The following is a 16712-nucleotide window of genomic DNA, read 5'->3' as shown; positions in this document are numbered from 1 at the left end:
AGATTCTTATATTCTAATTAGATTCCTGTGTTTTACTATGTAGCTCGCCTTTTCCTTCAGTTAGCTCATAAAATGGCAGTTTATTCTCGTCCAATGATACCCTCTCTAATAACTTATACGAAATTTAAATATCAACAAGCATAATATGTTAAGAGCAACCCTTGTCAATAGTATCTGTTACTCTCATAGACAAAATTACGCCTACATTATAATCACCAAAGAGTAAATTTTATATGTAGATCCGGAAAGGCAGAATCTTGCAAACGAGGACACGCCCACTTGGCGTACCGTTGTAGCCAACCAAGAGTTTTGGTCAGGTAAACTAGGTTGGATCCTAAGAACGACTGAGGCAGGGGGGGGGGGGGTACGGGGTTTAAACTCCCCCCCCCCCAAAAAAAATGTTTGTCCGAATCGTAACAACGTAACAAAAATGAATACAAACAAAAGTTTTTACGCTTTTTCGAAATTTTTGTAACCCCTCCCCCCCCCAAAAAAAAAGTCCTCCCTATGACCCTGGTTAAAAAACATAATTTTTACAGTTCAAGTTGGCGAAGCTTGCTAGCCACTTATAGTTGGCTAACACTTCTACACTTTGAAGTGTTTGTTTGTTGTGTTCTATAATTGTGTTGCCAGAGCAACACTTTGGTTTTGTCTTCTTTTTTCTAGTCCATCAATTTCAGCCAAAACTAAATAGTATCTGCCTAGGTGTAACCTTCAGTAACGATTTTTCAATAGCCCACAAGCTACTAACCTTCTATTTTAACGTTAACCTGCATCAGTCTTGTTAGTATTTGTCATACTTGCAGCATTTTATAGAAATTGCCCAGTATCGAGATAGTTTTATTGGTGTCGCAGCTAAACAGAAACAAGAATTTACCTAAGGCGCAAAGTAGCTTCAGCTGCCACTTCACCAGCACAGCGTGTGCCATGCCGATTAGAATCAATCAGATCATATCTTGGAGCTGGATCTTCGTTGTGACTATTGACATCGTAACTGGCTATAGGATCTTGCAAAAAAGAATACTAGAAGATCCAGGGTTTAAAATGGCAACTCCGATTTGGAGTCATATAATAAGTAAATAAATTCAAAAGGAATACAAACAAGCAGGGTTAGAGTCCCTAGCGATTTACATCATTAGTTTTGGCGATTGAATGTGACCCTTAATGATTTTAAATCCCTTTACCGATTCCAGATTATTGCCTGTTTAGGTTGAAATAGCAAAAGAGTTACCAAGAAATCACTCCAAAAGAAAAAAAAAGAAAATTTTCAACTAGAAATATTTTGAAAGACTAAGTACAGTATGAACATTTAAAGTTATGTTTTTGACAGGTTTACAAGTTAGTCAGTTTTTTCGTAAATCGATTTCTCTACTTTTTGTCTAAACATTTATTTTTTATTAACCAGCGATAGTCGAATATCCAAAGAGCAGGGGGAAGGGTGGGGTCAAGCACAGAGATATTTGTAATCAGGTCTTTCTAGTTATCAAACAGCCAAAGTGTATTTTTTTATCTTCCACACTTTGGGAGAGGATAGGCAGCATAAATAAATTCACATCTTCAAGCTTCCGTTGATACGAGCATTGAGTGTCATCTAATGCCAAGGGCATTATATTTTGCATCCTGTTATTCAAGTCCTGCGACTACCTCTGATTGGCAAGCCATCATCTAGCGTATGACCTCTCGGATTTACGCGTACATATAAGAGCATAGATGCTGAGATAGCCCATGAAGAATTTGGAAATAATATAAGCATGATGTCAGCAGAGACAATGAAGACGTTTAGATCTACAATATGTATTTAATATACTGCCTTTCTTGGGCATCAAGCAATATTGCACATAGGAAAGACAAAAACTATGCTGTTGAACCAAGACTAGTTTCGATTGAGTCGACAATGACTGTTTTAAGAGAGGAGAAAGACCTATATGAGGATTCTAACAAATAAAGCGTTTGATTCCTGAATCTATCAATTTATAAATTCCTGCGTATGTACCTGCCCTGATAAAAGTTTGATAGTATAGTATCAGAGTTTTCCTATTTTCATTTACTCCCCTCTGAAGTGTTAATTTCTAAAAACTTGAACCCTTTAGCAGCAAATTGGAGCATGACATCTACAACCCTGACATTAAGTAGATGCCGTCACTATTTTAGACGATGTTCGTAAACGAGTATTCTCTGCTATTTTTCTTATGTTTCTTCTTATATTAGAGTGACACCTTAACGGAATACACAATTTAAAAAAAAAAAAAAACCTCCTGGTTTGTCTAGTCTAATCATAAACGAAAATATCTATTCTCGTGGAAAGCAAGAAATAGGAGGACATAAAAAGTACATTTGGCTAAAACAACGACGATTTCATTGAAATTTATTTTAATCATATTTTATTTAAATTTAAAATAATAACTTCAATAGCGTTACCTAAGCAAAGAGCAATGTGTCATGCATGTCCTTTTAAAAAGTCACAAGGGATGGGGTACCCTTCCAGCACCTACAAAATGATATACCATCCCTCCTGCACTATAGCTGACGCGAAATTATATATTGCAGTCCAATACCTTTGTCAAACTTCAAGTAAATGAACTTGGTTAAATGAAGCTTTGAAAAAAGTGTCTACATTAACCGTCAATTTTATATGGACTACTTGACTGTTTAGGAACAACTGCATCACAGTGTGCTATAACTATCTCTGAAATTGAAACCTCAATATATAGTTTTTAGATGATTCTAAATCGTCTGGCTACCTCAAAATTTTCAATCGATAGCAACTTTGCCCTATTTTGGTCAAAATTGAAGCTCTATACCACAAAATGGCAGAAAATACCCCCTTTGTTGTGGCATAATATTTTTTTGGCACTGAAAAGGAACACTAGAACTTTGCATTTTCGTACAAAGCAGCCATCTTCCGAGTTTCTACGATCATTGGTTTTGTAGGAAAGCCTCAGGAAAAAAAACATGCATCCTTGATTTTATTTCTCGAAAAAAATGTCAAATTCTGCATATGGAAGCTTGAAATCTCTACAGCAGTATCCTCTGACGTGCTGAACTTGGTGATCAGGCCACTTTTCTCAGGCTCCTACCCTTAAACTTGATGAATATTACCATAAAATCAGATTCTGATATTCTAAAATCAGATATTTGAAATCACTATAAAAGCAGATTCTTTTTAATGTATATACTATTATCAAAACTCCTTATTTTAGAGTTTCGGTTACTATTAGCCATGGTTGCTCCTTACTTACAGTTAGTTACCTTGAACAACCTAAAATGAACAGAAATTACCACAAACAGAAGTAGGGCTAATCTCTCCTAAGCCTTCTAAACACCAGAGTGTCATCTCACTTTTGTGAATAAAAAAAAAATATTGTATACGTTTTCACTTTTATAAAATCAATAAATCTGCTGAAACGTCTATGAGCAAATATCATTATATATTAAAGAATCAGTTTACTTTCATTATTTATTTTTCTAATTAATTGTGATTTCCTTTCTTTGCTTTTTATTGTTGTTGATTCATATCGGTTTCAATTAGACTCAAATGACACTCGAGTTGTTTAGAGGTTTTGAGAGGGAGGGAATGGGACTGGTACCATTACTCTTTATTTGTAAACCATAATTAACCTTGAGGTACCATTTTTGTTTGGTTGTTGTTGGTTTTATGACTTAGTCCTACTTCCATTTTTTGGTAATTTTTGTTCGTTTTAATGAACAGGTCTTAACTTGTAGTTCTTAACTTTTCAATGAAAAACTACTTGTTTGGAGAAGAATTTGTTGGGTTTTTTTCAATTGGTTTTTTTGAAAAGACTGGACTGTACCCCATATCATAAAAAAAGAGAGAAAAATAAACATAAAACAAGCTGCGTCAATTCCAGGGTAATATTACAGCTGCTTTTCTCTCAGAAGTTTCTATTTGAAATGCTAAAGTAGCAATTCTGTAAACCTATTTTCTAGAACATTGTTCAAGAACTAATAAACTTCTCGAGAAAGATTGTCTTTTCTGGGCAATATATTTCCCAAGGTATTGATAGTCAACATAACCCTTTAAGGCCCCTGTTAGCACAAAAAGTTTTCTAAATATAATGCCAACTTAAAGTTTGTAGAATCTTTAAGAAGTTCTATTTTCACTGCTCTTAAAAAAAATGAACATTCTTATTTTGAAAAGGAAGTCTTGGAAGGAAATCCTCCCCTTCTAAAAAGTGCACAAGAATCTATAAATTTGGATCTGTTCAATTCTTGAAAGAATCTTTTTGACCTATCAGAGCAGCTCTACAAGAAAAGTATCTGTCAACGCAGATATTAGCCTTTTCATCAATGTGTATCAAAAGCAAAAACAGAGATCAATTATACAAAAATATCATAAATCAAATAGCCAAACATCAATGATCTTCAATATACACAAATAATAATAGAATAAAAGCTTTAAACTGACAAACTAGATTTTTTTTTTGAAACTGCATTTCATGCTCTTCAAGACTTTTTTCATGTTGATTTTCTTTGTCTATTGGATTATTGGATATTACAGAACATACAGAATCTTTAAAAACATGTTTGGATAATGAAAAATAAATACAATTATAATGCACAACATATAAACACATTTTGGATGCATAACATCCAAAACATATCTGGATTATAACACAATTTGGATAGTGAAATGTAGCATTCAGAGTCAGTATTGTAAATTCAATGTGATAATTAAGATTATTAATGTGAGAAACCCAGAGAAGTTTACTCTGACTCTGCCGGGTGAGTTGTGACGCAGCATTGTAATAGTCACCCCCCTTCATCCCCAATAGTTATAGATAAATATACTGATAACCTATTGGGCAAAAAGATAAAAATCATTAATTGCAACTGTGGAGTGGAACAGATATTGTAGGAAACTTTGGAATCTTTCCATCACTAGCAGAAATTTTAGCAGTTGGTTGAATGGGTAGAGCTACTTGTATTTATAAATTAAGGAACTGATTCTATCAACCTTATTTGAGCCGAGAACAAAAATCTTTCATTGTGGTAAAAAAAAAGTTTTTTTTTTTGTAGTTTTGATAAGTCAAAGTTTTCAATCGTCAATTCGTCCCTAATATATTTCAAACTGTATTGGAAAAATGAAAAAAATATTTAACATTTTTTTTTGGCATTTTTTGACCCCCTTCCCACCCACCAGATCAAACCTATGCATGTTTGCGCAATATCATGCCAAAATTCTAGCTAATTTAAGAATCAAATAACAGGGTTATGCAAAAGACTCAAACATAGGTAAATCCAAGGGGTGCTCACACTCAGAGAAAACATACATCAGGTGGAACGTTCCAAGCATGGCGGAGATGTGCAAAGCGAACCGGAAACTATGCCAAGCACAGTGGAAATATGTTGCACTATTACACAAGGCAGACGTTCTGAGATGTACCCAAGTGGAAGAAAGTTGGCACTCCCTCTGGTAAATCAAACCCTACACAAAATATCATTTTTCTCCTTTAACTTATAAATTAATCTCCCATGAATTAAATAAAATCATACTTATGAGCCACCCAATAGGAGGGGGAAAATGTCATCAGAGAGATCTCATTCTTCATTTAAACGAGTTACCACACTCAAAGCCCATTCATTCTGCCCATATGACTGTAGACAGATAACTTATAAATATAAATTAGATTCTGAAATTGGATCAGATCTCCTTGACTTCAGTGATAAAACCCAATTTCACTTATTAGAGGTTGAAACCCTTTAAGAAGAGACCTACCTAGCTGAATATTTGACTGTCTATGCAATATACAGAATATCTACCTAGTTGGATAATAACATAGCTTAGTGTTTTGGATATACATCCAAATAGGCAGATAAGAACATTTTCTAAGCAGTTTTGGATTAATATCCAACTAGCCAGATAAATTGTTTCTCTTAGGCACAGCAAGAATATCTAACTAGTTGGATAATGTGTTTCTGATATACATCCAACAAGGCAGATAAGAAGATAAGGCAGTTGGATAAGGTAGCTTAGTGTTTCTGATATATATCTAACTAGGCAGATAAGAAGATTCTCTAAGCAGTTTGAGGTTAATATCCAACTAGCCAGATAAATTGTATCTCTTAGGCTGAGAGAATATCTACCTAGTTGGATAATAATGTTGCTTAGTGTTTCTGATATATATCCAACTAGGCAGATAAGAAGATTCTCTAAGCAGTTTGGGGTTAATATCCAACTAGCCAGATAAATTGTTTCTCTTAGGCACAGCAAGAATATCTAACTAGGTGGATAATGTGTTTCTTAGTGTTTCTGATATATATCCAACTAGGTAGATAAGAAGATAAGGCAGTTAGATAATGTAGCTTAGTGTTTCTGATAGCCTATATATCAAACTAGGCAGATAAGAAGATTCTCTAAGCAGTTTGACGTTAAGCGTTAGGTTAGGTTGGGTTAGGTATAGCCTATATAGGGGGGGGGCTGAAATTCATTTCCGATCTTCACTTTATGCTCAACTTTAGAGGACAAGTTATGTCATGGGAAAATGTTTTTGAAATCTCCCTTCCCCCCAAACTCAAAATTTTCCAAAATTCTACTTTAGAAGCTTTTTAAATATTTCTAAAGCACTAAAAGATAGAATGCTAAAACCATTAGAATCGACTTCAGAGGACACTTTATTTTACAGGAAGAGGTTCCTAAAATCCTCCCTCCCCCCCAAACTCAAAATTTTCCAAAATTCTACTTCAGAAACTTTTTAAATATTTTTAAAGCGCTAAGACATAGAGCGCTACAAACATCAGAATCGACTTTAGAGGACAATTTATGTAATGGGAAGATCTTTTTGAAATCCCCCTTCCCCCAAACTCAAAATTTTCCAAAATTGTTGCTTTAGAAACTTGTTTAAATATTTCTAAACCGCTAAGACATAGAGCGTTACAAACATCAGAATCAACTTTAGAAGACAATTTATGTCATGGGAAGATCTTTTTGAAATCCCCCTTCCCCCAAACTAAAAATTTTCCAAAATTGTTACTTTAGAAACTTGTTTAAATATTTCTAAGGCCTAAGACATAGAGCGTTACAAACATCAGAATCGACTTCAGAGGACACGTTATATCACGGGAAGAGGTTCTTAAAATCCTCCTTCCCCCCAAACTCAAAGTTTTCTAAAATTCTACTTAAGAAGCTTTTTAAATATTTGTAAAGCTCTAATACTAAGAGCACTACAAACAACAGAATCGACTGTAAAGGACAATTTATGTCATGGGAAGATCTTTTTGAAATCCCTCACCCCCCCCAAACTCAAAATTTTCCAAAATTGTTACTTTAGAAACTTGTTTAAATATTTCTAAAGCGCTAAGACATAGACTGTTACAAACATCGGAATCAACTTTAGAAGACAATTTATGTCATGGGAAGATGTTTTTGAAATCCCCCTTCCCCCAAACTCAAAATTTTCCAAAATTGTTACTTTAGAAACTTGTTTAAATATTTCTAAAGCCTAAGACATAGAGAGTTACAAACATCAGAATCGACTTCAGAGGACACTTTATATCACGGGAAGAGGTTTTTAAAACCCCCCTTCCCCCCAAACTCAAAATTTTCCAAAATTTTTAATTTAGAAGCTTTTTACATATTTCTAAAGCACTAATAGATAGAGCGCTACAAATATCAGAATCGACTTCAGAGGACAAATTATGTTATGAAAAGATGATTTTGAAATCCCCCTTACCATTCATCCCATTCCCCCTTCATACTCTAAAATCTGGTTGATAATTTGAAATTTGAAAAGGCTCATTTTCCACGGGGGTATTTTTATTGGGGGGAAGGGGGATTTTAAAAACCTCTTCCCGTGATATAACATGTCCTCTGAAGCTGATTCTGATGTTTTTAGCACTCTATGTCATAGTGCTTTAGAAATATTTAAAAAGAGCCTGAAATAGAATTTTAGAAAATTTTGAGTTTGGGGGGAAGGGGGATTTCAAAAACATCTTCCCATAACATGACTTGTCTTCTAAAGTTGATTATGATGTTTGTAAATCTCTATGTCTTAGCACTTTATAAAAATTTAAAAAAGCTTCTAAAGTAGCCTAACAATTCTTCAAAATTTTGACGTTGGGGGGAAGGGGGATTTCAAAAAGATCATCCCATGACATGAAGTGTCATCTACAGTGGATTACGATGTTTGTAACAATCTACGTCTGAGCACTTTAGAAATATTTAAACAAGTTTCTAAAGTAACAATTTTGGAAAATTTTGAGTTTGGGGGGGTGAGGGATTTCAAAAAGATCTTCCCAAGACATAAATTGTCCTCTAAAGTCAATTCTGATGTTTGTAGCGCTCTATGTCTTAGCGCTTTTAAAATATTTAAAAAGCTTCTAAAGTAACAATTTTGGAAAATTTTGAGTTTGGGGGGAAGGAGGATTTTAAGAACCTCTTCCCGAGATATAACATGTCCTCTGAAGTCGATTCTGATGTTTTTAGCACTCTATCTATTAGTGCTTTAGAAATATTTAAAAAGCTTCTAAAGTAGAATTTTAGAAAATTTTGAGTTTGGGGGGAAGGGGGATTTCAAAAACATCTACCCATAATATTATTTGTCCTTTAAAGTCGATTCTGATATTTGTAGCGCTCTATCTACTAGTGCTTTAGAAATATTTAAAAAGCTTCTAAATTAGAATTTTGGAAAATTTTGAGTTTGGGGGGAAGGAGGATTTCAAAAACATCTTCCACTAACATAATTTGTCCTCTGAAGTCGATTCTGATATTTGTAGCGCTCTATCTATTAGTGCTTTAGAAATATTTAAAAAGCTTATAAATTATAATTTTGGAAAATTTGGATTTTTGTGGGAAGGGGGATTTTAAAACCTCTTCCCGTGATATAACGTTTCCTCTAAAGTCGATTCTGATGTTTTTAGCTCTCTATCTATTAGTGCTTTAGAAATATTTAAAAAGATTCTAAAATAAAATTTTGGAAAATTTTGAGTTAGGGGGGAAGGGGGATTTTAAAAACCTCCTCCTGTGATATAATGTGTCCTCTGAAGTCGATTCTGAAACTTGTAGCGCTCTATCTATTAGTGCTTTAGAAATATTTAAAAAAGCTTCTAAAGTAAAATTTAGGAAATTTTTGAGTTTGGGGGGAAGGGGGATTTTAAAAACCTCTTGCCGTGATATAACCTGTCCTCTGAAGTTGATTCTGATGTTTTTAGCACTCTATCTATTAATGCTTTAAAAATATTTAAAAAGCTTCTAAAGTAGAATTTTGGAAAATTTTGAGTTTGGGGGGAAGGGGGATTCCAAAAACATCTTCAAGTAACATAATTTGTCCTCTGAAGTTGATTCTGATATTTGTAGTGCTCTATCTATTAGTGCTTTAGAAATGTTTAAAAAGCTTCTAAAGTATAATTTTGGACAATTTTGAGTTTGGGGGGACGGGGGTTTTTAAAAACCTCTTCCCATGAAATAACGTGTCCTCTGAAGTCGATTCTAATGTTTTTATCACTCTATCTATTAGTGCCTTAGAAATATTTTAAAAGCTTCTAAAGTAGAATTTTGGAAAATTTTGAGTTTGGGGGGAAGGGGGATTTAAAAAACATCTTCCCATGACACAAATTGTCCTCTAAAGTCGATTCTGCTGTTTGTAGCATTCTATGTCTTAGCACTTGTCTAAAGTTGAATTTTGGACAATTTTGAGTTTGGGGGGAAGGATTTCAATAACCTCTTCCCGTGATATAACGTGTCCTCTGAAGTCGATTCTGATGTTTTTAGCACTCTGTCTATTAGTTCTTTAAAAATATTTTAAAAGCTTCTAAAGTAGAATTTTGGAAAATTTTGAGTTTGGGGGGAAGGGGGATTTTAAAAACCTCTTCCTGTGATATAATGCATCTCCTCTGAAGTCGATTCTGATGTTTTTAGCACTCTATCTTTTAGTACTTTAAAAATACTTTAAAAGCTTCTAAAGTAGAATTCTAGAAAATTTTGATTTTGGGTGGAAGAGTGATTTCAAAAACATTTTCCCATGACATAATTTGTCCTCTAAAAACGATTAGGTTATTTTTAATGGTCTCTCTTGTCAAATCCTTTCCCTAATTACTACAGTTTAAATGATCTTATCAACACAGAGGTGTTTGGCATGTGCCTGCTACCCTCAAGGGTAAGGGTTTCTGATAAGCAAAGTTGTGACATCACAACAAACCTGGTTTTATTATACCATAACAAAAGTCAGCAAGGATAGGAAATTAAATGGTTTAGGATTTAAATAGGATTTTGGAATATATTTTAATGAACAAGATTAAAAGCTGAAGTTGTGTAAGGTAAACAGTGATTTATGATTATGATAGTAATATAGGATGAAATATGAGTTAAAACAACTAGTTATGTGCAGTAATTTACCATTCTATAGAGGGGGGAGGAGTGGAGGTAAGTACTTCAAAGTACCTTCCCGGGACATACCTTAGCATGTACATCCACCCCTGAAAGTTTCATTTTCCTAACCCAACCCCTTTCCAAGATAGCCAAAAGTAACTAAAGTATAATTTTACCAAAAAAGCATCGAATGGTGTATTCACTTTATTCCTAACTCAATAATATGATTTGGTAGAAATTTACCTAATAATGTTGCTTAGTGTTTCTGATATATATCCAACTAGGCAGATAAGAAGATTCTCTAAGCAGTTTGGGGTTAATATTCAACTAGCCAGACAATTCATTTCTCTTAGGCATAGCATAGACATCTAACTAGGTGGATAATACCAATTTCCAGGCGTTTTCAGGTTTTAAATATATTTTGTACAGCTATATCTATTTTTCACGTACAATCTGAAGTAAAGAGCCACCAGCATATCTTCATAACCCCATTCCTATGCATTGTGAATGCAACTCTACATGACAGCAAGCAGGACAGGGAAATTACCCCAATAATAACACAAGGACATCCCATCTCCAAAAGAATTGGACAATCATTCCCAGAATACCAGTGTACACATAAATTCCGATTAAGCCAAAACATGGCAGATCAGGCCCGTAAGGCATGTGCTGTTTCGAACGTTCATTAGTAACTCAAATTAGTCTCTGAAAAAATACAATTACCCGTTTTTTATGTATTTTCATTTGAATTGTAAATTGCAACGCAGTTTGGTTTAACAAGTTGTGTATACAATACGCAGCTAAGTTTATAGTCATAAAAAACTTTATAAAACAACTTGAACTCTTCACACACGTCTTTAAACGAATAAAGATTCTCCCGAGTCATTGATGGCGCTGAATCGACGTTTCAGGGGCTGGGTCTTTTCTTTAAGGAAAGTTAGCAAGCCTGTCGCCCGGCCTGGTGATAGCTGGACTCAAACCCCATGCTCAGTATTGCCAAGCAGAGCATCAATCCACTGTGCTACAACAAGGTTGAATAAAGTCTATCCATGCCAAATATAGATAATGCTTAGAGATGCTACATTACAGAAAAGGTTCTTTCTTTCTAGAACATTGGTTGAGCTAATGACCTGATTTTCTTGAATATTCAGCAATTTCAATTTTAAGTCACCCTCTGGTGAGGGTGATTTAACTCACCCCTTAGGTAGGGGGTGATGACACAATAGAATATACTTTTGCTAAATTATGTATTTAAACCTGGAACTTTTAGTTAAACTTAAATATTAAAACAAAATTTAAACTCACCCTCTGGATAATGGTCTTCAACAGTGAGTATCTTGCCACCAACCCGCAGAGTATGAGCTCGAATGGTGTCGGCATCCAAGGGTTTAATGGTGAAAGGATCAATGACACACACATGGATGCTGTTACTCGCCAGGGTATCAGCCGCCTTCAGACCTTCGTGCATAGTTATACCCGCTCCAATAAGAACAACCCTGTAACCAGGGATCTCTCGGATTACCTTGGCTCTACCCACCTGTATATGTAGAACAAGTTAACTTTAGAATATATTCTTGATTAATTTAACAGTTCTTGAAACATGCACTGGCCTTTTAGATATTTCTAATCTTCTCATTTATTGCTCTTTTTGATGCGTCTGCGTTATAAATTACTAGTATGAGTGCCCATATATATGGACACTAGTATATCTAGCATCGAATGGAATGTATGATTGTGTGTCATGTATGCATTACTACACTGTTAATCTGATCGCCAAGAAACTATAAAAGTTATAAATTCTAGCGAAGGTATAAAATTCCCCACTCCCCAAGGTCATCTTAATCTTTCAAACACTTTTCGCGCTGACTGAAATTAGAGACCCCTGAACACAAATACTTAACAGTTGCTTTCATTCATATTATTTGAATATTAATTATCCAACAACATCAGACGGGTAATTTTATAATCCTAACTTTATTTTTCAAATAGTTTTGAATTTAAAATACGATCGGTGCATTACATGCCGGCAAAATCTTCGATAGGAGAATTTTCCACCCATGAGAAATATACCCGCTGCAATGAAAACTAACCTTGTCACCAGGGTTCTCTCGAGCTAACTTGACTTCAGCAGCCTGTTAATGCAGAAATGTTGAACTTTTGAGGGCATTTCTGACTGGTTTAATAGCTCCTTAGACATACGTGGCTTTTAGAAGATTTCTTAATTTCTTCTTTATTGCTTTTTTTTGACACATCTATGATATTTGATACGCATAAATTACTGGTATGTGTTTCTTCGTACCCGTATATTTCTTTATTTATAGAATATGTTAATTTATTTTTAAACTTTGGGTTAATATGTAGTTCACCACAGTGAAGTTTGAGATGATGGCAAAGCAGCGAAACTTCTGTCCTACGGTCCCGAACTTCTGTCTTTCTTCTGAATTTCGAAATTCTTGCCTACATTTAAAATGACACAATACTTTAAAAACTATTTTGTGAGCCTCAGTGTCGGTTGATCGTCACAAAGACGAAGGGTTCATTAGCATATTCTTTCAGCTATCATCGGACTAGCTATTATCAAAAACTGTCGAGAATTTCCGGTTCAACTGAAAAGACAGTCAAATTTTACTTCCGCTTTGTCAACAAGTTTGTCCGTCAAAGCGCCTAGCACAATAGGGAGCTCCCAAAGTTGAAAAACAAAATTCACGCTTTCTAAAGAAATAAACTTCATTAAAACTGAATTTCTTTATCTCCGACACAAAACTAGACAAGCAGAATATTTTTTCTAAGATTTTCGGGAAAGTAGCTGTTGGCTTTTAGCTTTCTGTCGTTTATTCGGATTTCTTATCCAGACACTACAAGTTATGGCAAGACTAAATAATTAGTCTAAATAATTAGAACTTTACCCAATGTTAACATATAGTATTGGTTACTGGGACCCGGCTCAATGGTAACCGAAACTCTAGAAAACGGTATTTTGATACAAATAGATACATCAAAAGAATCGGATTTTAATACTGATTTCAAATATATAAATTCATCAAGTTTAATTTTACCCATCAAAAGTTACGCGCCTGAGAAAATTTGGCTGAGTTTCGAAAAAAGGGGAAAGACCCCCTAAAAGTTAAAAAAACCTTAATGAAAATCACACCATCATATTCTGCGTATCAGAAAACCCCACTGTAGAGGTTTCAAGCTCCTATCTACGAAAATGTGGAATTTTGCATTTTTTGCCAGAAGAAAGATCACGGGTGCGTGTTTATTTTTTTTTCCCCAGGGGTGATCTTATCGACCCAGTGGTCCTAGAATATCGTGGGAGGGCCCATTGGAATGGAAATTAAAAGTTCTAGTGCCCTATTAGTAGAATAGGTCTATTGAATTTGCCAAGGCCCCCGTACCAAACAGGTTTTTCTGGTAGGTAATTCTATTCTACAGGAGCATTACATCTTTCTTTGCCAAGAGATTTATGTAATACCGGTCCTATGATGTTGATTAAGGACAAGTTTTTCTGACGTAGATTTCTAGTTCATGATATACAAGTTTTTTTTAGGTTAAATCCGTGGTCATTCATCTGTAAGTTGATCAGTAGGTTTTTTTTTAAAACTTGGCTAATTCTGAAACTTCGGGTTTGGGATGAATAGTTTTCTGAGAAGTTAACTTTAGTATTTTATGGTTTTATGTGCCTGAAATCATGAAATAGAATAGTTAATTAGCTGTTTAGGTTTTCAGACATAGTTTTTTAGATGTTCATGGGTGTGGGGTTCCTGGAGGGATGAGTTGCACGGGGGTTCAGTTAAAGGAGGTAAAGTTACAAGGGGGTTTCGGTTATACAGGGGTTCAGTGACAAGGGGGTGCAGTGGCCCGGGGGGTTGAGTTAAATGGGGATTGAGTTCCACGAGAGTAGTGCTTTGTCGTGGTTTAGCTTGTCACAGTTACATTCTCTTGATCCTTCAAAGTTCACTTTTGATTTTAGTTACATGGGGGAGAGGGGTTCAGTTGCATGGTTCACTTTTGATTTTAGTTACATGGGGGGTTCAGTGACATGGGGGTTGAGTTAAAGGGGGCCACGAGAGTAGTGCTTTGTCGTGGTTTAGCTGTAGGTTTTTTTTTTAAACTTGGCTAGTTATGAAACTTCGAGTTTGGGATGAATAGTTTGCTGAGAAGTTAACTTTAGTATTTTATGGTTTTATGTGCCTGAAATCATGAATTAGAATAGTTAATTAGCTGTTTAGTTTTTCAGACATAGTTTTTTAAGATTTTCATGGGTGTGGGGGTCCGGGAGGGTTGTGTTGCATGCGGGTTCAGTTAAAGGAGGTACAGGGCCCCGGGGGGTTTCGGTTATACAGGAGTTCAGTTACAAGGGGGGTTCAGTTGCCTGGGGGGTTGAGCTAAAGGGGTATCGAGTTCCACGAGAGGAGTGCTTTGTTGTCGTTTAGCTTGTCACAGTTAAATTTTCTTGATCTGTCAAAGTTCAGTTCTGATGTGAGTTACTTGGGGGGTTCAGTTGCACGGGATTTGATTTAAATGAGACTTGAGTTCCACGAGAGTAGTGCTTTGTCGTGGTTTAGCTGTAGGTTTTTTTTTAAAACTTGGCTAATTCTGAAACTTCGAGTTGGGGATGAATAGTTTGCTGAGAAGTTAACTTTAGTATTTTATGATTTATGAGCCTGGAATCAAGAATTAGAATAGTTAATTAGATTTTTAGGTTTTCATACATATTTTTTTAGAGTTTCATGGCTGTTGGGTTCCGGGAGGGTTGAATTGCACAAGGGTTTAGAAAAAGGGGGTACAGTAACCCGGGGGTTTCGGTTATACAGGGGTTCAGTTACAAGGGGGGTTCAGTTGCACGGAGGGTTGAGTTAAATGGGGATTGAGTTCCACGAGAGTAGTGCTTTGTCGCGGTTTAGCTTGTCACAGTTACATTCTCTTGATCTTTCTCACTTTTGATTTTAGTTACATGGGGGGTTCAGTTGCCCGGGGGTGGAGTTAACGTGGGCGTGAGTTCCAAAAGAGCAAATAAGTAGTTTTGTATCTTTTAAAAGAGCTTTTAAGGGTGTGAGAGACTCAGTTTCCTGATTCAGTGTGGTTTTACTTTTCTTGTGGGTCAATGAAAAAAAAATTTTGTGGGTAAATAAGTATTTTTTGTATCTTTTAAAAGTCCTTTACTGGGTTTGTAATACTCAAATTCCTGAGCCCGTGTGGTTTACCTTTTCTTGATGGTCATTAAAAACTTAATTTTGTGTTAGTTTAGTATTTTTTGTATCTTTTAAAATAGATGTAAGTTTATTGATATAATCAGGTGCCTTAGTCCGTGTGGTTCTTATGTAATTTGTGGTAAATAAAAACGAAATTTTGGTGTTCAATAATTAGTTCTTTTATCTATGAAAAGAGCTTTAAAGGGTTTGAGAAACTCAAGTGCCTGATTCCGTGGGGTTTTCCTTTAAGTGATTGTCATTAAAAAAAAAATTTTTGTGTTAAATAATTAATTTCTGTATACTTTAAAAGAACTTTACGGGTTTTGAGAGAATCAGTTGCCTTATTCCGTGTGGTTCTTCTTTTCATGGTGGTCATTAAAATCTAAATTTTTTTGTTAAATAAGTAGTTTTTGTATCTTTTAAGAGCTTTAGGGTTTGGAGACTCAGTTGACTGATTCTGTGTAGTTTTTCTTTACTTGGTGGTCAATAAAAACGAAATTAGTGTTCTAAATAAGTAGTTTTTGTATCTTTTAAAAGAGCTTTCCGGGGGTTGAGAGCATCAGCTGCCTGATTCCGTGTGGTTTTTCTTTACATGGTTGTCTTTTTTTGTATATTATAAATGAGCTTTAAATGGTTTTAGAGACTCAGTCGCCAAATTCCGTGTCGTTTTTCTTTAAATAAGGGTCATTAAAGGGGAAAATTTTTTGTTAAATTAGTAGTTCTTGTATCTTTTAAAATAACTTTACGGGGATTGAGAGACTCTGTTGCCGGATTCCCTGTGGTTGTTCTTTACTTGGTGGTCATTAAAAAGGAAATTTTTGTGTTAAATAAGTAGTTTTTGTATCTTTTAAAAGAGCTTTACGGGGATTGAGAGACTCAGTTGCAGGATTCCGTGTGGTTTTTCTTTACTTGGTGGTCATTAAAATCGATATTTTTGCGTGCAATAAGTAGGTTTTGTATATTTTAAAATAGCTTTACGGGATTTGAGACTCAGTTGCCTGATTCCATTTGGTTTTTCTTTACTTGGTGGTCATTGAAAGATAAATTTTTGTTGTAAATAATTAGTTATTATATCGTTTAAAATAAACTTACGGGTGTTTGAGAGACTCTGCCTGATTCCGTTTGGTTTTTCTTCTTTTCAGTAAAGACACTCGATATCCTAAAAGTGTTTAATTCAAACTTTTTTAAAACTT

General features: G+C 34.9%; 1 protein-coding gene across 1 annotated transcript in view; it reads right to left on the bottom strand.

Moving 5' to 3' along the window:
• Positions 1-16712, bottom strand: part of LOC148943638 (uncharacterized) — a 308181-nt gene that overhangs the window by 70738 nt on the left and 220731 nt on the right. Inside the window, exon 2 of the mRNA XM_089101562.1 lies at positions 11630-11861. Coding sequence (XP_088957688.1) covers positions 11630-11792 — 163 coding nt within the window. The 5' untranslated portion in view covers positions 11793-11861. The remainder of the gene's footprint in view (positions 1-11629; positions 11862-16712) is intronic.

This window comes from Artemia sp. Qi Xiang Cuo, chromosome 15 (genome assembly GCF_049724085.1).
Source record: "Artemia sp. Qi Xiang Cuo chromosome 15, ASM4972408v1, whole genome shotgun sequence".
NCBI classification, from domain to species: Eukaryota; Metazoa; Arthropoda; class Branchiopoda; order Anostraca; family Artemiidae; genus Artemia; species Artemia sp. Qi Xiang Cuo.
Note: the sequence above shows the minus strand (reverse complement) of the source record. Positions and strands in the feature narration are given on the sequence as shown.